The sequence below is a fragment of the Rhizoctonia solani genome, chromosome 7, assembly GCF_016906535.1.
Source record: "Rhizoctonia solani chromosome 7, complete sequence".
Taxonomy (NCBI): domain Eukaryota; kingdom Fungi; phylum Basidiomycota; class Agaricomycetes; order Cantharellales; family Ceratobasidiaceae; genus Rhizoctonia; species Rhizoctonia solani.
The window spans coordinates 840,151-861,082 of NC_057376.1; the positions used below are offsets into that span (position 1 = coordinate 840,151).

The 20,932-nt window shown below is 50.5% G+C and overlaps 6 protein-coding genes across 6 annotated transcripts; 3 read left to right on the forward strand and 3 right to left on the reverse strand.

Moving 5' to 3' along the window:
* Positions 1-164: 164 nt before the first annotated feature.
* Positions 165-2,929, forward strand: RhiXN_06433 (uncharacterized protein; the record flags this gene model as incomplete). The annotated part of the gene is made up of 16 exons (XM_043326249.1): positions 165-201; positions 254-364; positions 428-484; positions 534-655; positions 711-848; positions 911-999; positions 1,051-1,160; positions 1,216-1,310; positions 1,363-1,418; positions 1,468-1,618; positions 1,678-1,761; positions 1,809-1,955; positions 2,010-2,228; positions 2,282-2,383; positions 2,444-2,668; positions 2,723-2,929. 16 exons carry the CDS (start codon positions 165-167, stop codon positions 2,927-2,929), a joined length of 1,950 nt encoding a protein of 649 aa, XP_043181681.1.
* Positions 2,930-3,047: 118 nt separating this feature from the next.
* On the reverse strand, positions 3,048-5,265 carry RhiXN_06434 (RNA polymerase II transcription factor B subunit 1; the record flags this gene model as incomplete). Its single annotated transcript, XM_043326250.1, has 12 exons — positions 3,048-3,116; positions 3,164-3,381; positions 3,432-3,519; positions 3,570-3,629; positions 3,684-3,830; positions 3,881-3,914; positions 3,969-4,075; positions 4,126-4,205; positions 4,255-4,396; positions 4,463-4,654; positions 4,703-5,079; positions 5,127-5,265. The coding sequence occupies 12 exons, from the start codon at positions 5,263-5,265 to the stop codon at positions 3,048-3,050; spliced, it is 1,653 nt and encodes a 550-aa protein (XP_043181682.1).
* Positions 5,266-5,548: 283 nt separating this feature from the next.
* Positions 5,549-6,586, forward strand: RhiXN_06435 (2,3-diketo-5-methylthio-1-phosphopentane phosphatase; the record flags this gene model as incomplete). Its single annotated transcript, XM_043326251.1, has 7 exons — positions 5,549-5,592; positions 5,644-5,751; positions 5,800-5,878; positions 5,929-5,995; positions 6,113-6,229; positions 6,278-6,383; positions 6,442-6,586. 7 exons carry the CDS (start codon positions 5,549-5,551, stop codon positions 6,584-6,586), a joined length of 666 nt encoding a protein of 221 aa, XP_043181683.1.
* Positions 6,587-6,703: 117 nt separating this feature from the next.
* RhiXN_06436 (dual-specificity tyrosine-(Y)-phosphorylation regulated kinase) lies at positions 6,704-12,074 on the reverse strand (the record flags this gene model as incomplete). The annotated part of the gene is made up of 10 exons (XM_043326252.1): positions 6,704-7,090; positions 7,145-7,278; positions 7,337-7,512; positions 8,163-9,343; positions 9,393-9,526; positions 10,115-10,347; positions 10,403-10,956; positions 11,017-11,173; positions 11,221-11,417; positions 11,469-12,074. 10 exons carry the CDS (start codon positions 12,072-12,074, stop codon positions 6,704-6,706), a joined length of 3,759 nt encoding a protein of 1,252 aa, XP_043181684.1.
* Positions 12,075-12,571: 497 nt separating this feature from the next.
* On the forward strand, positions 12,572-14,004 carry RhiXN_06437 (Zinc finger, Rad18-type putative; the record flags this gene model as incomplete). Its single annotated transcript, XM_043326253.1, has 3 exons — positions 12,572-12,629; positions 12,699-13,739; positions 13,775-14,004. The coding sequence occupies 3 exons, from the start codon at positions 12,572-12,574 to the stop codon at positions 14,002-14,004; spliced, it is 1,329 nt and encodes a 442-aa protein (XP_043181685.1).
* Positions 14,005-14,383: 379 nt separating this feature from the next.
* RhiXN_06438 (allantoicase) lies at positions 14,384-20,669 on the reverse strand (the record flags this gene model as incomplete). The annotated part of the gene is made up of 27 exons (XM_043326254.1): positions 14,384-14,480; positions 14,539-14,551; positions 14,608-14,860; positions 14,909-15,040; positions 15,090-15,239; positions 15,290-15,418; positions 15,469-15,649; positions 15,708-15,880; positions 15,938-16,117; positions 16,167-16,340; positions 16,391-16,542; positions 16,588-16,804; positions 16,855-17,072; positions 17,126-17,192; positions 17,258-17,401; positions 17,474-17,635; positions 17,852-17,923; positions 17,973-17,998; positions 18,050-18,130; positions 18,181-18,993; positions 19,041-19,131; positions 19,232-19,331; positions 19,380-19,609; positions 19,683-19,802; positions 19,935-20,224; positions 20,367-20,450; positions 20,546-20,669. The coding sequence occupies 27 exons, from the start codon at positions 20,667-20,669 to the stop codon at positions 14,384-14,386; spliced, it is 4,473 nt and encodes a 1,490-aa protein (XP_043181686.1).
* Positions 20,670-20,932: the final 263 nt, after the last annotated feature.

Consider the following 20,932-nt stretch of genomic DNA (forward strand, 5'->3'; position numbering starts at 1 on the left):
GGTTGAAGATAATTTGAAATTGGATGACGATCTTTGGTTCACCACTCTTCGTGCTGGGCTTGTATGTGACATTCCAGACACGGATAAACTCGCCGTGCTATTTAAACTTGGCCCAGATCTAGCCGAAACATATATTCAATAGGAAATACGAGTTACAGATAACCATGAGCGACTTCACACAGGCTTTGTCTGTCTGGAAAGGTGAATGGCACGTTGGTAACGACCTGGAATTAGGAACGTTAACGGGACGTAGACATCGATCTGTCTGAACTGCAAAAGTCGCTGGATACACAAGGTCTAGAGATCGTTGACAACCAAAAGGAGAGCGTAGTGGGTCGCAAGTCACTTGCGGACAAGACCAAGGGTGAGTTGGTGCCCTGCCTCTTTTAAGTCAAACAACCAACTTGGACGTGGTGTGCGGTATCAGATTTCAAAAAGCTTCCAGAAGAAGAGAAACCAGAGGCGTTCAAGGGGCTACTAAAAGGTAATGCACGGCCTGTATTTTTCGATGCTATGGCTCATCAGTATGGTAGCGTATCAGAATGAGATAGATGCCCTTACTAAACGATGCAAATCTTCGGATAATGCGTTTCTTGGGGTCTACAAACTCTTGGCTGAGGCGCCAGACCCCTATCCCCTTCTTAATTCTGTGGTAGTAAGTTAGCTAAACCATGGACACTTTCATGACTTGATGCACCTCCATTGAGTAGGACATGATGGTTAAAGTGTCCGATGCTGAAGAGAGGCAGGCCGAACTCAAAAACCTTCGAGAAGAAAATGCCGAGCTCAAAAGACAGGTCACAGACCTAGCCGACGCAAAGAAGAAGGCAGATACTCTCGAGGAGAAGGTGGGTAACATTATATCATCATTTAAATGAATTTAATGGCCATTATTTTACCCTCATTAAAGATGGATACCATGATCCAAAGTCGAATTTCGCAAAAAGAGGCTGAACTGAATGCAACTTACGATGAGAAATTGAAAAACTACGAAGATCGGTACGTTCTTCGCGCAGAGCATCTCTTCCGCAATTGATCACCCATAGGTAGTGAACAAGACTTACAACGACAGCTGGATCTTACGAGAAGTCAGTTGAAGGACCTACGCGCATCGCATGATACCAGCCAGGCTAAACTATTGGACCACTCCCAGCGCCAGGGTGCGTTGCGTGATTGAACGGTCACTGTTTTCTGCACTGACGCTCAGATTTACAGATCAAGAGGTAGACGCTAAGCTCGCTGAGATGGATCTGATATCTGCAGATTTGGAAAGAGCAAATAGTCGTGTTGCAGCCGTTGAGCGTCGAAACGTGAGACTAAAGTGAGCGAGAAAATTTGATACACTAACCTCCTTTTGTTCAGGAGATCCTACGTGCAGAAATAGAAAATCTCAGAACAGGCAGCGACTCTGTACAGCGGTCAGTGATATGCTCAACACTTATCGTTCAGGCTGAGAATGTTTTGCAGTACTCAGGCACTTGAAGCGCAGCTTGCTGAATCGGACGCCGAGGCACAACGTTTAAGGCTGGCGTTCGAGGAACTCAAGAAATCGACATCTGAAACTATCGTAGCTGCTGAAAAGAAGATTGCGGAGCTCGAAAAAGAAGGAAGGATCAAGGTGGATGTGTATGCGTCCGAAGATGCTGTCTTGAACTAAGACATAACACAAACATTCAGGGAACCGAGACCGATAATCTAAAGAATCGACTCAAGCAATACGCAGATTACGACGAGATAAAACGTGAGCTGGGGATCATGAAGGTAACCTATTCGGCTTGCTGCCTTAGGTATTTCCTGACCTTGCATAGTTTGTTGAATTTGGCCAAGACGACGATGACGAAGCTCCAATGCCTGATCCAAATGCGGATAAGGCAAACCTACAACAAGGTCAAACGCTTGAGGGCTTACTCATGGCAAAGAACCGAAAATTGCTTGAAGAGCTTACCAAAATCAGGGTACGTGGCCCTCTGTAGTTAAGGCCGGAAGTAAGTGTTGAATCTTTAATGTAGGTCGCTCACTCGGAGCTCGAATTGTCACTTCAAGCTGTCTCAGAAGAGGTCATCCATACTAGGACAGAGCTAGAGAAGCAAACATCTCTCAACGAGAGATTGGAGAACGACCTCCTGCAGATTAATCAGCGCGCTTCAAATGGCCCCGTTGAAAAGGAAGAAACAATCCCCAGTGGCCAGGAAGGTCTTTCTGGATTAAACTTGGGCCGAAAATCTACCGTACGTGTTAGCCCAGCCAACAATTTCAGACTTCTGATGGTCATGCCACTCAGAACCTAGAGCACAGCGCAACACCTCAGCCAGATAACTCAATTCTTCCCATTGTAACCAGTCAGAGAGATCGCTTCCGTCAGCGTAATGCCGAGCTTGAAGAGGTCGGTTGGTTCATAAAATTGATTCATTAAATTAACGGATTGACCGATGGACAATTACAGGAATTGCGAAAGCAGTTCGAGAGCATCACAGAGCTTCGCAATGAAATCAAAACCCTGCAGTCGGACAACATGAAGCTTTACGAGAAAGTACGCTACATGCAGAGTTATCGCGACGAAGGAAGCGCGAGTTGGTCAAGTGTGACGGCGCAGGCGAACACTGATCTAGGGAAGTACAGAACCATGTACGAAGACTCACTGAACCCGTTCCAAGCTTTCCGAGGACAGGTAGGTGGAACCACAAGAATATGTGATATGTGGCGCTTAGTCTCAGTTAAATAGGAAGCAGCTCGTGCGGCCCAGGACCTAAACGTGATCGAAAGAACCGTCCTTGTTATCACGCGACAAGTTCTCGGCAATAGAAGGGCTAGAACTGCGTTTATAGTATATGCATTCTTCCTACATGGCCTTGTCCTATACACCACATACGAGTGTGCAGGCTCATCTCAAAAATCAGTGCATGTCCCCTCAGGGAGCGTTCATATTTAGTGTTGATTACAGTGTGTTGTATACCTATTCTCTTAGCTATACTTGTAGATGTGTGATGTATTAAGTCGCAATAATGATACATAGAAGAACAACGGTATGTTTGAACTGTACCGGTTTATTAAACTGAAGCTCGCGCTTTGTATATGGCAAGTGCTTTGTTTACTGCGTCCAGTGTTGGAGTGAAGGCCTACCCAGGGTCAGTGCACGCTTAAACGTCGGTTAAGCTAAACTTACATCCCGAACGACTTGGGGGTCGTGACCCTGATTCCGGGCTGCAGTCATCATAGGGGCAATTTTGCCGTAGGTGCTCCCCAAGTAGGAAGCCATCTTCTCAACGTGGTCCTTCGCAAAATCTTTGTCGTCATATAAAGCGGACCAAAATTGGCGTAAAAATTCGGCTGTAGCAGCTTGAAGGTTACCCATGGCCTGCAGTAGGTCGTCTGGCAAATTATCTAAAACAAATTCAATGCATGAGGCTTGAAGGATCTGGATACCGACATACTTTTTCGTGATTTAACGTTTACTCTTTCGGTTACATTTTGGGACAAGGACGTAAAAGCATCTTCAACCTGCTTTTTTCCTGGGGCAAACTATCAAAACGTTATTGCTCTATGCAGCAAACAGGTTCTGGCATACAAACCTTGCTCAAGTTATTATGCCATGATCGAAGTGTTCCGACCAAAGCGCGTGGATCCACCGGCTTGAAGGATGTTAGCCTATAACAGCATAAAATAATGCTTATTGTATCACCAACCTCAGAGCGCTTCCCATTCTCAGACTCGTTTTCCAAACTATCAGAGTCCAATATCCGACTACTGGCCTGCAGGCCAAGTTCGATTCCCGCGTCGTATTGTGGACCTCGTAAATCTTCCATATCCAGTTGAGAGTAGTAAAGTTCGTCCTAAGGCGAATTTAGACTCAGGCTGCACACTGGATCCGATTAGAGCCTACCATGTTCCCTATGCGTTGACGTTTTGAGGGTTGACTGACATGCGGGTCACCAGGGATGTTCACCCATGGGATACTGGAACAAACTCACAGGCCAGCATCGAGAACGTTGGTAGAGTGCTCATTGAATTTGCGAATCAACGGCAGTGTTGAACGTAAGCCTCCTGCTTTCATCGTGAAGTCTTTCGAGTTCCCTGTCTACAAAGATGGTTCAGGGCCTCTCCTTCTGCAATGTGAACGTGACTGACCTCTCCATGATCCTCATGCGTCGCATTAAGGTCGATAAGTAGAGTGGATGGTGGGGCGCGCTGATGCAAGGGTTCATCACCTGTAAATCCGTGACTTGGTGAGCCTCGCACTAGATAAGAACCACTAACCATCATCTTCCTTTTGTAGATACTTGTCGAAGATCGGGTCGTCTTTGATGGTATGTTGGGCGGCTGCTGAGCGCGAAGATGCTTGATTTCGATCGAACAGTTTGGAAGAAAGATACCGGGTCCAGAATTCCACTGGGGATAGCTGTTTCGCAAAAAAGCAATCAACAAAGCAGCCCTTTGAACGCTAAGGAATTTGTGAGATTTATACCGGATCGGGCACGTTTTCGTCGTACGCACGCTTCACAACCGGGAATTCGATGAATATTTGCTGAGCACGTTCGGGTGTGATGGTAATTTTGATATCGCCCTTTTCGTTTGTCCCCGCACCTCGCAATTCGAGCATCTGAGTTGGGCGGCCTTTGCGTTGGCGCTCAATGGACTCTTCTGCGGATAGCAGATGCTACTTTTCAAGGTAAGAGCAGTGTTACGAGCAAACATGGCCACGTACCTCACGACCCGCCCAAAACTCTGTTTCAGTGAGGTTCCCGGTCATTACAAGCTCACGGTGAAGTGCCGCCAGATCCGCTCGCTTCAGCAAGACAAACTTTCGTAGATCATTGACGCTCAAAGGTCGGTCTGCTCGTGGTGTTATAGTGACTGGTGCAGCAGCTTGTGTATCAGTAGCAGGAGCTTGTTCACGAGCTGCCGCCTGTTGCTGGGCAATATTTGCCGTGAGAATGTTGGTTATCAGCTCTTTAAAATTGTTCCCTTCTGCCACTGCTTTCAGCGACGTGAACACGAATGTATAGGCGTTGATTTTTGGGTCAGGACCATCCATTACTTTCATGGAGGTCGAGGCGCTTCCAGGTTTACTAAAGAACATCTCTAGACTCGGTAAGGAACGGCGAAATATCATTAAGTAGGTATCATACTTTGCAGAGATGTATTGGGAAGGTTGAGTCGTGGCTCTTTTTGCTTGTCCTCGGTCCATGAGAGGCTGCGTTGAGTGAGCACCAAGTAACCAGGTTTCTTTTGGAAGCTAGCTTTCGCCCGCGCTCGAACAACAGACATGATAACCAGAGAATTATATAATATGTAACCGAGAATCCAAACGACTCGAGTCTACTAAATCAATTCAAAGGTTCGAGGTGTTGGTGGTGGCACAGCACAAGGGTCGATCGAGTATCAAGGCCGATGACGAACGTGCTTAGCGCTGAGGCCCAGTAGGTTTGAGTATATTTGACCCAGCCAAGTCAAATAAATAAAAGAGCGGTTTCCGCGGTCGAAGACGAACCGAGACGGTTTAAGTGGGTCGTGATATTCCTCATTCGTTCCTGCCAGCGCATACCACCACATGCCTGAAGTTAAGTCGCAGCTCGTAGTCTATGATTTCGACTGGTACGTATATGCACTCAACTGATCGACCAAAATGACCAAATAGTGCCATAGGTCTATGGTAGACCAAGACACAGATCGATATGTCCTTGAAGTTTTGTCACCAAAGCTCAGAAGAAAGCTAGAGGATGATCACGGGAAAACAGAGTGGACCGATCTACTGTGAGTCAGTAAGATACGTACGTGACACAAGTCTGATTATGGGCATAGAGCTGGAGTCATGCATGACTTGCACGATGAAGGCGCAACTCGTGAACAAATTGAACATGCCCTCATAACTCTTCCCTATGTATGCACTTACAATTACTATATCTATCCACATACTAATCATCTATATAGCATCCTGCAATGATACGGGGTGTCAAGGCGCTGAAAGCCGCCAATTCCCCCAAGACAACATTTTTGTGTCTCTCAGCGTCTAACCAGTCTATATCCGGACAATCCTAGCAGTGAGTTGACTATTATGAAAAGAGCGTAATTACTCATCCCATGTAGCACAACGGCCTTAGTGACCTTTTTACAGACATTGTGACCAACAAGGCCGAATGGCACGGCGATCGACTGGACATCAGGCGCCACATTGGGCCTGATGACCCTCCACATGGGTGTACTGTCGGATGTAGTCCTAACCTATGCAAAGGTAGCTTCTTAACAGTATAGTATTATTGCAATTACTAATTCGATCCAGGCTCAGAACTTACAAGCTTCCTGGCACGGTGCGGCGAGACTTACGATAGAATTATGTACGTCGGAGATGGAAGCAATGATTTCTGTCCCAGTGTTCGACTTTCAGAGTAAGCTACACAATGAATGTTCGAGCATGTTGCTTAACTAACGTATCTCTATCAAAAGGAATGACGTTGTTCTCTGCCGTCGAGACCGTGCACTGGAGAGACGTATCAAGGGAGCACCCGAGGGGCAGCTCAAGGCGACTGTCAAATATTGGGAAGGCGCCTGGGAGATCGAAGAGTACTTCAACAGCCTCATTAAATCGTAGAGTCAAACTAGAGATACATGGGTTCGTACATACTGTATAGAAAGAACGAATATACACAGATAGGTTGCCTGTAATCTCGAATTGATCGAGCCAAAGAAATACAAACGAAGTGCAAGCTCAAAGATTAGGACTGTCTGAGCGATTTGGCTGTAAAGTGCTCGAAAAAATACTAGCGTGCCTTGACCTTCGAAGATCGTGCAATTCCGATCGCACGCTTTCGTACCTTGTCTTGTAAGCTTTCGCTTCTTCTTCGGCTTTGAGTAACGCCCGGTTCCGCTCCTCCAGAGCCGACAGCTCGCGCTTCATCCCCTCCATCTGTCGTTTCAGTCGCCTCCGCTCATCATCAGACGCCTGCAATTGTCGCTCGGCTATCATGCACCTCCTCTGCCAGCCTTTCGCATCAGTTGGCACCGGTCTTTGTTGCGGCAGGACAAATTGTGTTCCCTCTACTGGCGCGTCGTCGATTTCCATTGGCACCTCGGTCTGTGCGTCACTAGCAGCAGCCTTCCAAACCATAATTCAATACCATATGTATGCACCTCAAATTGGACTACACACATCTTTCTTTGGCCGATAGAGATCGAGAGGATTCGCTCCCCGGGGGAGTTGTAGCGCCTTGAACGCCGTCGGCTTGTGGTACAGCACGGCCGCACGCACCACGGGCTGGAGCTCGGGCCCGGTGTCTTCCGCTACTTGCAGAAGACACGAAATGATTTAATGAATAGATAACGCATACAAGGAAACACTTACATTTAAAGCCGCATGGAATGTGGTGCGGATCAGTCCGGTACTCGCTCCCCTGTAGGAGATGCCGACAAACAAACATTGTACTGCCCTCAATTACTGCCGGAACCGCGATGTGGTTGCAGTCGCATAGAAAAGGAGCGGCCATGGGAGACGAGTGGTCGTGGAGTTGTTGTAGCGGCCTAGAAGAATGTCATAAACTATCCTCGATCGAGCGCGTGTGGCAGATCCAGACGGGGCTCGTGTTGAGTCATGACCGTTAGGACGGAAGCGGAGGTATTATAACTGGAATCGGCAAACAGCCCTTATGCCCGTGCGCGTGCGCAGAAAACAAAAGCACAGCCCAATCCCAAAAAGTCAAAAAGGGAAAGAAAAAAAGAACTCTGTAAATTGTACTGCGACAGAAAATATTACACACTAGGGGAGAAATCGCAGAAATCATCATCGTCATCACCCAGTCTCATTGGGGGCAGAGCCTGTCCTCTCTCTCTCACTCTCTCACACACACGGCGCACGCAGCAGGAAATATCACATCACATCAATACAATCCAGGTAGCAGTTGAGAGATCATCTAGAATTATTTCGCAAGAGAGGATCAAGGAGGACGCGGACCAAAAAACTCATGAGATCAGAAAACCAAATACATTCATCGAGGCCACGCGTCCATTCCACTCATCCGCTTGCTTCCTGGACCAGCCTGAGGAGAGGTTTGGCCCGCGCCACCTTGCCCGCCAGGAGGCCCACCTTGACCTTGGAATGGATTTCGGTGCGACTGGCCGGCAGGCACCACCCCACCGCCGTAGAACGATGTATTGTTCGACGGTGGGCTCACAGGTCCACGGCTCGTTGTCCCGCCTCCCGATCCAGCCGAAGGTGGGCCATAGTACTGGGTGGCTGCAGGGGCGCGTACATCGATCCCATCGGGTCTCCGCGATCATAGGCATCGTACCCATTATTGGGTTGGTATCCACCTCCTTGTCCACCACCTCCCTGACTGCCCCCGCCACTTGGTCCGTATCGATTCACTCCGCTCACATATGGCTGTTGCTCGTATCGTGCAGGACCACCGCGCATTCCACCCTTGTCCTGAATGTCATGCACCATAGCCGGCGGCGGAGCATTAAACGGTATGCCAAATCGACCTTGCTGTGGTTGTTGGCCCTGCCAGGACGATGCCAGCTCGGCTTGTTGCTGGAGATACTCGAGCTGGGGATACGGCTGATGCGAGCGCTTGCCCGTCTGGCGGCGCTCCCATTCTTTCATCGCTTCTTCTCGGTTCAAGACGGGTGTGAGAGTGTTGCGCTTCAGGGCCGACGCGTCGACACCAATGTTGCTTGCGATCCTTGCCAATGCCGGCGGGACAATATCCATCTGGTTGATCGTGTTTGCGCGGGTGCGTGAGGGCGGATAGTACGATGTCGACGGCGGATTCGGGGGAGGGGCGCCTCGGTTGCCTCCAGCAGGACCGTACTGTCCGTTCCCAAGCTGCCCAGACATGGCTTGCGACGAAAGAGACTGGGTAGACTGCTGATGCACCATTGGTGGCCTAGATTGCTGCCCATAGTCTCCCGCACCGGGCCCTGGACCAGGGTCGACATACACCGACGGAGGAGGCTGTGATTGCGGTGGCTGGGACTGTGACGACATTGGGTGCTGCCCTTGCGCGGACATGGGGTGTTGCCCCTGTGTGGACATGGGATGTGACGATTGCGTAGACATGGGCGGGGCCATTTGGCCAGGAGGCTGAGACGGCGGACCCATCGCGTACGGGTTCCTAAACTGTTGATTCGCGCTTTGGTTCGCGGCAGCTTGTTGAGCGGTATAAGCCTGGTGCTGGTTCAAGTGCGCATTGTACGTCGCCGCGTCTTGGTACGCGCGCTGGCCCTTGGTTTGCTGTGGCACCAAGCCACCATAGGGGCGTTTAGGATCGACGGGCGGCGGGCCAGCGGGGGTAGGAGCAACAGCAACAGCAGCTCCGGTAACAGGCGTATTTCTCGGGTTGGTACCAGCCGGCTACAATGCGATCAGAACCCATCAAAGATAAATGACAATCAGCACGTACAATATACGGCCTTTCAAATCGCTCGCCAGTAATAAATGGATGCCCCCTAGCCTGCTGCGGAGACCATCGCTCGATGGGGTTCAGGTTCAACAGCCCAGACACAAAGTCGATAAAGGACGCTCGCGAGTTGGGATCTGGACGCGAGAAGCGATCGTGTCGTGGGAGGAGCGAGCGATTTTAGAGTACGATCCGAAGATCGCGCCGAGGACGGTCCGTGAAAGGACGATAGGCCGTGTCGTCCCATGTATGAGGTGACAACCCGATACCCACGTATCGCAGGGAACCGTTTTTCGGTGCACGGTATCAATAATTTGAGTTCCGCGCAAAAAGGCAACAACCCATTTTTATCGTTTGATAAGACAATGTCGAACCCCATAAGGATCAATCGAATCGATGGTACAGAAGAACGTCAGCGCGCCATGACAAAAGAAAATTCATCAGCATGGACGGATTCGGATAATTGAATAGAAGATCAAAACAATAGCGCCTGAACTCATCGAAAAACTGGGGGGAGGGGGGACGCAACAGCATATGCGACCAAGCTCGATGATTGGGGCAGACCGAGTCATCCCATCTGCACAGCGCCCAGGGTCATCAGACATCATCCCCCCTCCACAGCTCTCTCGTCCAACAGGCGGCGCTCAAGAGCCGACATTCGGGTATTCCGCCCATATTCGTCCAAACCAAACTAGACAGCACAATCACAAAACTCTAAAACTCACCCTTGTCGTTCTCGGTAAGTTTCCCCTTTCCGCTGCCCGCCGCGCTCCTGATGATATCCGGCAAGGTCGTCGCCGCAAAATATTTTTTGCCTGGCTGTTCGTTTGTGTTATTCTCTCGCGAGTATTGTTCGATCGATTTCAGTCGGTACCGTTTTCGGCCGTACTCGTCCGTGTATGAAGCGAAAAAGTTGTTGGTTTGTTTGCCCATTTCGAGCATGTACATGGGAGGCATGCTATCGAAAAGGTTTAATTCAAACGTCCGTGTATGATACTAAAAAAATGACGCACCCGAGCATCTCGACGATCCGCGTGGTTTGATTGTACTCGCTCGTACCCGGGAACAGAGGAAGGCCCAAGAAGAGTTCGACTGCGATACAGCCAAGGGACCACATGTCGATTGCGGAAGTGTACGACATGCCAAGCAAGACTTCTGGTGAACGATAAAACCGAGACTGGATGTACGTATACACCGTTTGTCGTTCGTGGCACGCAGAACCAAAGTCGATGACTTTGATTTGGGGCGATTGTAACCTGGGATCGGGGTGAGTGTGGATTGGATTGGATGGCGGGTGGATGTACATACGACATGAGAAGGATGTTTTCAGGTTTGAGGTCACAGTGGATGAGTCTTGCTTCGTTGAGGACGGTGAGCGCGTCAAGGAGTTGAGCGGTAAAGACCTTGACGAGTTGGGTGCTGAGACCGCCAAATTGATTTTGTTTAATGAGTCGTAAAGGTTGGATGATAAGAGCTCAAACACAAGACATAAATGGTTCTTGTGGATAAACTGATCACGCATGCGAAGGATGTGGTGCTCGTCATTGGGATCCCACGTCGTGTTTAGCTGCAAAGACGTCAGACGGGATTTTCTTTTGGAAAAAAGCACCCCGAAACTGTAACTCACAAGCTCAAGAATGGTCACCTCCATCATACTCTGGTTAAAGTACGCGGGCTTATTTTTGACGACTTTAACGGCGACAATTTCGTGTGTCTTTATGTTCTGGCACTTGACGACCTGGCCAAACGTGCCCTGTCCGAGGACATCCAGAATGAGATATTTGCTGCAAACAGATTAGTTTTACCACGGGATGGACAGGACAGCACGCACTTGCGGCCATCGTCAGGCCCGAGCCAGTCGTTGACATAGAGGATATAATCATAATCTTCATTGTCGTAGCCGTCATTGTGGACGGGTTTACTCGGCTTTGTGAGTACGCGACGAGGATTGTGGGTGGATTCGTATCGGAACTCGGGGTTGCAGATATGGTAGGTTTGTGTGAGGTGGGTGGTCAGTGCACGCAAGGGCTAAAAACGCGGTCAATGGGATATGAAGAGGGACGAGTGGAACGGGCATACGCTCAGATAAGCACCATCGGCGAATCTGCGTCCGGGAGGAACAGGATTGACGCGGGGCTGGAGGTCCTTGGGGTCTCGGACATGCCTGAACCCCTGGCGGGGCTTTGGGCTGTAGAACTGGCGCTGGTAAGAGGAGGTCATGGGGGTGCCCGGGGTCGATGCAGAGGGGGCACGGGGGGCGGCAAAGCGCTGGTCGATGGGGTACTGGAACTGGGGGGAAGGAGGGGGCTTTGCGTCGGGTGGTGCATATGGATCAGACGAGTTGTACGATGGGCGTCGGATGTGCTCTTGTGCCTGTGCATATGGGTCATATGGGTAATAGAGGGGACGTGTCGGGTCAGACAAGCGCTCAATATCTGGCTGCTGGGGCTGCTGTTGCTGTTGCTGTTGCTGCTGGTGAGGCGCGTGCGATTGGAGGCTCTGGGGATGTGATTGGTAATGCTGGGACTGGGTGCGGGAGAGAGAGCCAGCAGGCCTCCGGTCATCGTAGTAGTCGAAGCGGGAGTTGTCAAAGCGGGAGTCGTCCATCTGTGGATGGGTCGGATTTCGTACAGCAAACCGGGGGAGTTCTAGCGCATCATCGTATGAACCCTCGTGCAGAGACATGTCGTTGTTGGATCGATGCGATCAAATCCAGTAATATACTATATAATCTGCTTATTTCAGATAGTTATAGACGTATCCACAAGATGGTTATGGATACATCCAACACGCACTCGCGGTCGTCGTCAGGCCTCGATTTTGCAGACCCTGTTTGGTCCTGTGGAGTCGTTGCCAATTCCCGCATATCCTATCCAACCGGTTTCTCTGCTCCGCTCTCTCTCTAGTGACAACCACCATGGACTCGTACGTATATGTTGACTCGGTCAATACCAACCTGGTCAGTCCATGTTCTTTCTTTTATTTATATTTATCTGTCTGCTTACTGTGCTCACTCGTCCTAGGTCTGTTGTATATGCAGGTACATGCACTCTCCCCCTTGGCATGAATTGCACGATGCTCACACAGCCCAGACAACCGTTTGTAGATCCCACCACCGCCACGCCCTGTGGCCATACATTCTGTCGCACATGTATCACCCAGGCCATCCACGTCGCTGCCCAATGTCCCATCGACCGTGGAGCCCTGTCCAATCAGACATCGTCCCCGCACCCCAACTCGGTGAGTCTGACTTGTATACAACAGCAATGCCAAAGAAAGCACCCCACTCAGTCTGCTGACCCTCGACAGTTCGGAACATGGTCGATGAACTAGTGGTACAATGCCCGAACGCTCCTCTGGGCTGCACACACACCTCGCAGCGTTACCTAATCTCCGCCCATGCATGCACCTACACTCCAGTCGCCTGCGCCTGTCCCGAATGCCCCAACTCGGTGCTCGAGCATGACCAAGACGCACACACGCCAAACACAGACACATGCACCCGCAAACTGGCTCGCTGCTCCGAGTGCGGCCTTCTCGCCCCTGCCGTCCCTGAGCATCCAGACCGCTGCCCAGCCCGACCGCACCCATGTTCCTATTGCCAAACAACGGTTCCGCACAACCGATTAGCGGCCCATGCCGCCGCCGATTGCCCTGCTGCGCCCGTTCCCTGTCCCTTGAGCGTATACGGATGTACCCACACGGGCCCCACCAAGGACATCCCCACCCACCTGTCCGAAGAATGCCCGTTTGAAAAGTTAAAGCCCTTTTTGGCCATCACCCAGTCCAGAATCGCCTCGCTCGAACACACAGTCTCCGAGCTCAAACTCCAACTCGACGCGACCAAAAACTCCCTCGGTCCATGGTTCAGACCCGCCGGCGCACCTCCCTCGACCGAACCCGAGCCCCCGCGCTTCGAGTTTAGACCGCTCGTGGGCCGGAGACGAGTCTCGAGTCCGCTCCACACTTCCATGTTCCATTTCGACGACTCGGACGGCGCTTTATCTGGCACAGCGGCCGCAAACGCTGGGAACCGACGAAGGGCCGGGAGCGGTTCGTCCGCTCTCCGTCAAGCCATCTCAGGCTCGACTGAACCCGACCCAGCGCCCACGCCCGACCTCACCTTGGACCCGTTTTCGCACATCCTTCCGCCCTCGCCTACCAATTCCTCAGCCCGCATAGAAGCAGTTCCGTACATCCCCCCGCTAAACACCAACTCGTCCCTCGAGCACACCCTCTCCACCCTCAGGAACGGTTTGGTCTCTCTCGCCGCGTCTCTGGACATGGCGGAACGGAGGCAGGAAGTGGCCGTTACCACCGAAAGCCTTAGGATGCACGAAGAAGTCGGGAGTATGCGCGCCATGTCCACGGTCTCAGGATGCAAGTCTCTGCCCTCGTCATGGAGCGAAACGTGGCCATGATGGGGCGTATGAGGACCAGCACGGCCGGCTCTAGTACCACCACGACCGAACGTGCCAGTTCCAATACTCCCGAACGGAATGAAGGCGAACGCTGGGCGACCGAAACTAGGTACTACAACCAGCACCCACCCCCGCCTGTTAATCTTGCCGTGCCATACAGTATACGCAGGCAAGAGACCAATAACAAGCTCTAGCATACTCAAGGACGTTAGAGAGCCCTGCTCTCCCATACCCACACAATGTCACATTCATCTCGGACTAACATCTAACCCAATCAGCTTTGTACATTTCACCCTTGTCTGACTAGTTATCCCGCTCGTGTATTTATATTTCTCAAATACGTATCTGTATCTTGCCAGCCGTATTGACTTTTGGGGGTACTATAAAAAAAATCTCTAAGAACATAAGATTACCATAAAAGAAAAAGAGAGAGAAAAAAGTGGGGAAAGTGACATCTCCAAAACAAAAACATAGAGGAAATCAAACAAAGGCAAGGAATGAATAGGGTGAATGTACAAATACAGCAGCGCCTATTGTGCATACACGCGAATGTGTACAACAAAGACCCAAAAATCATTGGAAATAAATCTGCTGTACATCCTGTGCTGCAAACGGCAAGTTGCAAGCCGGGCACTTTCGTTGCCGTGTCGTCACGCGCGCATCTATACAGCTGGAAGAAATGTTAGGTCAGCATGCTTAACAAAATAGCTCGATGAAAGGAAACCCACTCCTTGCAAAACGCTGTAAAAAAAAAGGCAAATGAGTTGGGGTCCTCGCAGAAAACAAAAGTAACATACTGTGCATGCACTTGAGCAATGTATGTGACCTGAAATTCTTGACGCATGTCGAACAGCGCAGCAAAGCCATGACTTTGGTATTCTCCTTTTGGAGCTCTAGTTCGCGCACGCTCGAGGTCCCTTTGGCGTTGGTTGAAACCAGGCTCGCCTGCTTCGCCTCATCCTGCGCCTTTTTCACCTCTTCCTTGGCCTTGCCTACCATTGCTCGTGCCTCGATAGCGGCCACATCAGCCTGGTTCCGTTGTTTCTCCAGCTGGACACGAATTAATTGCGGTTCAGCTACAGTGGCGGTACGACATACCTCGGCTGCTCTGGCCCGCTCAGTGACGAGTCTGATCTCCCGGGCTTGAATCTCCCGGGCAGCTTCTTCAACTCGGTCTGTTAGTTGCTGGATAAGCTGTTTTTGGAGTACAGCCTGTTTATCTGCCGCTACCTATAAATCCCCAATTAGCACATCGTTCAACAGACTGGAAACAGCTTACCAATTGAGCATTCATCTGATTCTGGCTCTGGTTAAACTTCTCGATGAGCGCCGTCTGTCGGGCCATGTTCCTGGCCATGGTCTTGCACTCGGCTTCCTGCGTTTCCTTGGCCTTCATGACCTGGAAATACTTATTGTCCGCCTTGGCTTTCTACAGCAAAGTCAGCTTCCCCAAAAATGCGACCGTTCTTGACAACATACCTCGGTTGTGACCTTGAGTATCTTGTCCTCCAACGCAAGCAAATCAAACACTTTGAGTTTGTTCTGCTTGTCGAGAGTCTCCCAAGCAACACTGAGCTTATCAACCTCGGCAAACATGTCGTTCAATCCCTAGAAACCCCATTAGTGGCCGTTCAAATTACAATGCGGGGCCAACCTACAGCATCAAGTTCCACACATTTGGCATTCGCAACCTTGAGTTCGACCTCCTTGGCGGTGATGATATTCTCCACTGGATCCGAAAATACATCCTGCCATTTTCCAAACGCCTTGTGGAACTTGGCCAACTCGAGCTCCGCCTCTCCTGGATGATCGATCCCCTGTAATCGCGCATGGGCAGACCTAGACACCGCATCAGCCTTTTCCGTCTATCAAGAAAGTACAAATGAGTACGGCTTACTCGAGCCGGGCTTGGAGATCGGCCACGTACGAAGGCTGCACCTGCATCCCTTGCTCGGGATCTGAACTGATATCAAGTCCCATGACATATCGCAATAGGTCTTGGTCCCCTGTTCGCGAGGCAATAGCAGCCTTCAATCGGCGGACCTCTGACATCAATACAGTTATGCGTTCCTATAACATCAACGCGCAACGTTAGAAAAGAACAGGTATAGATTCGATCATACATACGCCTCGGGTATCTAATAGGACTTTGAGTTGCGCCACGCCATTTGTTCGCTCGTTATCCCGGGCACGTCGCATTGAGAGTTCAGTGGTCAAAGCGTCTCGCGACTCGCGAAGCCGTAGGCAATCTGCCTCTCGCTTCTGGAGAGTACTTTGTAATTCGTCAATAGTCGCTTGGGATTTGCTCTGTAGGTAAAAGTTAGCATCTTGGCGCCGGCCCAATAAGCACACGTACAAGCGCCTCCTCGTGCATCATCCGCTGGTTCGACTTGAGATTATCCAACTCATCTCTGGCAGCATTCCATCGCGTCTTGTATTCCTCCACATCCGCTTTGAAATGGCTTAGCTGTTCCTGCATCAGCTTATAAGCTGAGCTGCCCAAAACCATCTCCTCGGTGGGCGCAGCAAACTACCCAAATCTAATCAACGGATGAACATCAATACTGGAAGCCTACTCACTGCCACTTTTAGTTGCTTGAGTTCTACCAACGTTGCCTGGTGGTTGCTATTCATCTCATCGATGAGCTGTTGCCGTGACTCTGCCAGCGATTTCCATTCGCTTTCATTCTTGATGATTGCAATACCGTAGGGACTGCAGATGAAGAGGTGGCCTAAACGGAGTAAGCGACTGGGAACGCCTTATCATTTGACTGTACACACCTCGACAGGGGGCTCCTCCTTGACGTCTGCAGATGGCGTCACCGAACCGTTTGGTTGTGAGGATTTGCTGCCCACAGCCTGTACCGTCTGACTCTTTGCACGTTCCAACTTATTTTCGGCAACTTGGAGACTATTCTTCAAGGACTCGGACTCTGCTTGGGCATCCGCGAGGCGTCCACGAAGCAGATGTACTTCCGATCGCAGTGAATTTGCCTGTTGTCGGCTATTAGCAGAGGTATAATAAATCTAGGATGTTGGCATACCTCAGTTTGTGCAGCGTGAAGTTTGTTGCGCAGATCTTTGGTATCCGGTGGTGAGTGAGGCGCTAGTTGTGCAACCTGCGCTATGAGGGATTGTGAACTGGCAGCTAGATCCTGTAGCGCGATCTGGTAGTCGGTAGAATCGTCGTCGTCATCGTCATCTTCCTCATCATCTTCCCGCTCTTCTTCGTCTATCGACCTGCGCACAAGATCAAATAGCTCTAGAGATAAATCATGAACAAAATTGCACATTTTTAACGACAAGAATACGCACCTCGTGTACGCTCATCTGCAGGGGGAAGTTTCTCAGAACGAACGAGAGAGCGCAGTGTGTCTAGTAGCTACGGTTAAGTCGCAACATGCATAGGAGGTTAGGGCGGAAAAGGATAAATAAATAAATACCGACCTGGTTCCAGCAAGCTTCCATTGCTGCCATACCGGCCTCGCATACGTTCTTGCGCTTCTCAAATTCGTCAGCGGTAGCCTGTGTTCGCTCAAGCTCGCGAGCATAGTGCCGCATTCGTCGGTAGAGTGCCTCCTTGCGGAATGCCTGAGAGAGAAATAAATGAGCACGATTTCCATTCTTTTTTCTCCCATGCGGGTATACGAACTAGTAGCCCACCTCGAGGTTCTCGTCCTTGGGCTCGTCGTGGACGAGATCGCCATTGGGCCGTTGGCGTGGTGAGGCAGCAGCAGAGCCCGAAGTGACTGCGCGCTTCTTCGAGTTGATCGAGCTCGAGCTGGCTCCGTCGGGAGAAAGCGGCCGTTTGCGCGAGTCCATCGTCTGCAACATCGCCCTGGTCGCGGTTCTCTTGTATCGCTCACTTCGTAATGGTGGCTGTTGTCTCCAACGCTTACCCCATCATTTCACAGCCACTAGATCAAACGCTGGGCGTTTACTCAAAAACGAAATGTCCACTTTATATAATCTACTTTACAAATAAACCGGCTAGTAACGAGGGATCTTCACACGAGGCACTGCACTGCCCAGGCTTTCTACCTCTACAATCTCGCAATCTAGGTGATTGTCTGGTGTACCAATCTGGGTCTCAACGCAACAAAAATCAATGGCCTGCAACTCATGTCAACAACTGAATCACCATAAACTGGATCAAGCTTACCGTCTCCAACGAGATCATGGGGTGGTCTGTAACAAAAGATGAGTACCCGTCTCAAGAAACCAACTTATATCACTTACGCCAAACACCCATGTTGTAAGAAATGCCTTGTGCAGTTGATGCGACGAACGCACGAAGCGTCGACAAGTCCGGCTTGTCATCTACACCCCCAGATCAATCACTGCGACTTTTAATAAACACACTTACTCACCAACTCCATTCAACGCGACAATGACCAAGTAAGCCCTACCAGCTTTGGGCAAAGGCTCCTCAAACCCAGTCATCCTGACACCACCTGCCGTACCCATCGGAATAAACGCCTGGGATGTATACGAGTGCCTCTCAAGCAATTTGACGCTCCAATACTTTCCAGGTTCAGCCTTTTCGCCCTCTCGGATTGGCGGGGTAGCACGGTAAACACTCATGCCAGTGCGGGCGTGTGCCCCAGGTGGGTAAGTTTGCTCAACAAGTGCAAGATTATGGAACTTGTGCGCGGTTCCTTGGTTCGCGCTGGTTACACGAATTCCACGGGGAACAGCATCTGTATCCGACCACGCTTGGATTACCGATCCATAAGCCTTGAATGCTTCAGGTGTAATAGGCAATGCAGGAATGCTAGGGGTATCCAACGATGGGGGAAGTTCAGGTGTCAATGGAGGCGTTTGCGCCCGTGCAGCAATAGCATGCAACGTCGGGGTCGATGGCTCAGCAGCAACCGGAGTTGGCGCCGGAGGAGGGATTCCAGCCGAAAACGTCTCGGGTTCCGGAGGAGGCGTTGGACCCAACACTACAGCGTTCGCGCCCGAATCACTCATGCTTCGGCTCGAGCTAGATGCAGATGCGGATGATGAGGGTACAGGAGTAGTGCTACGAGATGGCTCTTGGGAAACCAGGGGTGTAGGCTGGGGCGTAAGCAAATCATTACGTCCGCTCGATGCCTTGGTAAGGATACCAGGGGCAGCTCCAACTGTTCCTGTTCCAACCGCACGTGTTCCGATAATACGTACACGCTTTACACCCCCATCTACTCAAATTTAGCAAAGTGATTCGAAACTTGGGCAACATCCTTACCAGGATAGATCGTAAACTTGACATGTGTGTAAAGCCGTCCGGTGACGTTCTCAAGTTGGAAAAAGTGCCGCTGTGAGGACCGAGCTTCTGCCTTGGTAAAATACACGTCCATTCTTCGTCAGGCTCATGGGGATAGCCTAGAACATAACATATATGCGCTTCGAAACTTAAACCGTGACAAAAGTACGTACCTCATTGCTGCAAATTGCATGCATAACGCAGCTCTCGGGGAAGTTACCCTTGAAGTAAGCCGTGTCTATTTCTGTCTGCTCAAGAATACCCGAATCGCCACTAAATTTGTATTAGTCGGCGTATCAAACCCTAGTTCCGGTCACTTACAGACGAATAATGACCCAGTCTTTGTGACCTGGTGTACGGCTTCGTCGTGTCTCCCATCCATCTCCCATATCCTTGCCTCGTCCAGGCAAGAGCAAGTTGGGTCCAATGCCAAAGTGCTGATCAGACGTAAAAACGACACGGGCACCCGAAAACACACTCGCAAGGTCCAAAGGTGCATGTACATCAGCCGGGAAGATGGGTGCTACTAGACCATACACCCTGAATCGCGCCTATAAAGTGCAAGCCAGTAAAATGAATCACGTCAATTCCATGCCCGGAGTAACGGGGATGTGTAAAACGCACTATGCCTCCATCGGGGTACATGTTCAACTTGACATGTGTGTATGCCTCTTTCGTTTGAGGGATACGAAACAAGTGACGAGATGACGGGCCTAGATCGACCTTGGGCAAAATCTCCTCCCACTGATCAGAAGCCACGGGAGTTGAATTGAAAGGGGGATGCAAAGTCCGCAAAAAGTCAGTCAAATGTAAAATAGTCATGTGCCGGTGCAAGCTCCGTGACGTCGCCGTCGTTGTATGCACCCTAATACTTACCCGTGCGTCATCTGCTTGAGGTTTCTCTCGTGCGTCTACGAATAAGGCTTGTACGGATGCCGCTGGGGCTTCGTTTCCACTAAAATGGGCAGTATCGATATCAAACCGACGATGTAGCCGGAGGGCGCCGAGTCGAATAATGCACCAATCGTGACCGGAGTTGTGACGACGGGTCTCCCAGCCATCGAAAACGGCACCGGTAGGCTTGAATGTGCCTTTGTGGGACACGCGGGCTGGCAGATATGTTAAAGCTTTATAAATAGCACGCCGAAATGGAGTGCGGACCTCGACTTTGAGTAGGTTAGAGGCTTCAGCAAAGAATCGTCCGACCAACGGACAGCGCGACCACCTAATGCCACGCTGGATATTTCTACGTATCAAGAAACGTTCACCAGAGATAAGCCAGCTGGTTGAAAGATAAGAAAAACTCACCAGTAGACGTAGCACCAAAGACATCTTGGAACTGATCCAAGGGAATACGCTCAAGACATGTTTTCGTTGTTTTTCGTGGCAGTTCTGGTCGTGTGAGAAGAATGAAAATGAGTAATCGAGTCAGAAATGGAGACTATTTATCAGGGGCCAAAGCGCAGTTTGATATGGCTACCCCGCACTTGGCCACCTGGAAACTGTGCCCCATGATCGGGAATATCCGTTGGCTTCCATTTCTCCAGCTCGGCCTTGATCGGCCCGTAATCGGGTCTGAATGATGCCTTGAACGCCGATACAATTGACCATACTGCGATAGAGTGACGTAGATGTAGGTGTCAAGTTAAATATATCACAGTACACCCTACGGCGCGTGCCTTTTGCTATACATCCGAATCCTAAGAATAGCTAACCCATCGCTGCAGCGCCCAGCTTCCTTGAAACTGTACAATCATGAGGGATTTCCACTGATACGCAGGGAATCTAAGCGAGCACATGCACGCAAATGTGACTTCCTACACGGCGATAAATCCGAAATCTCGTTATTGGGAAGCGCCCATACACAAACTGTT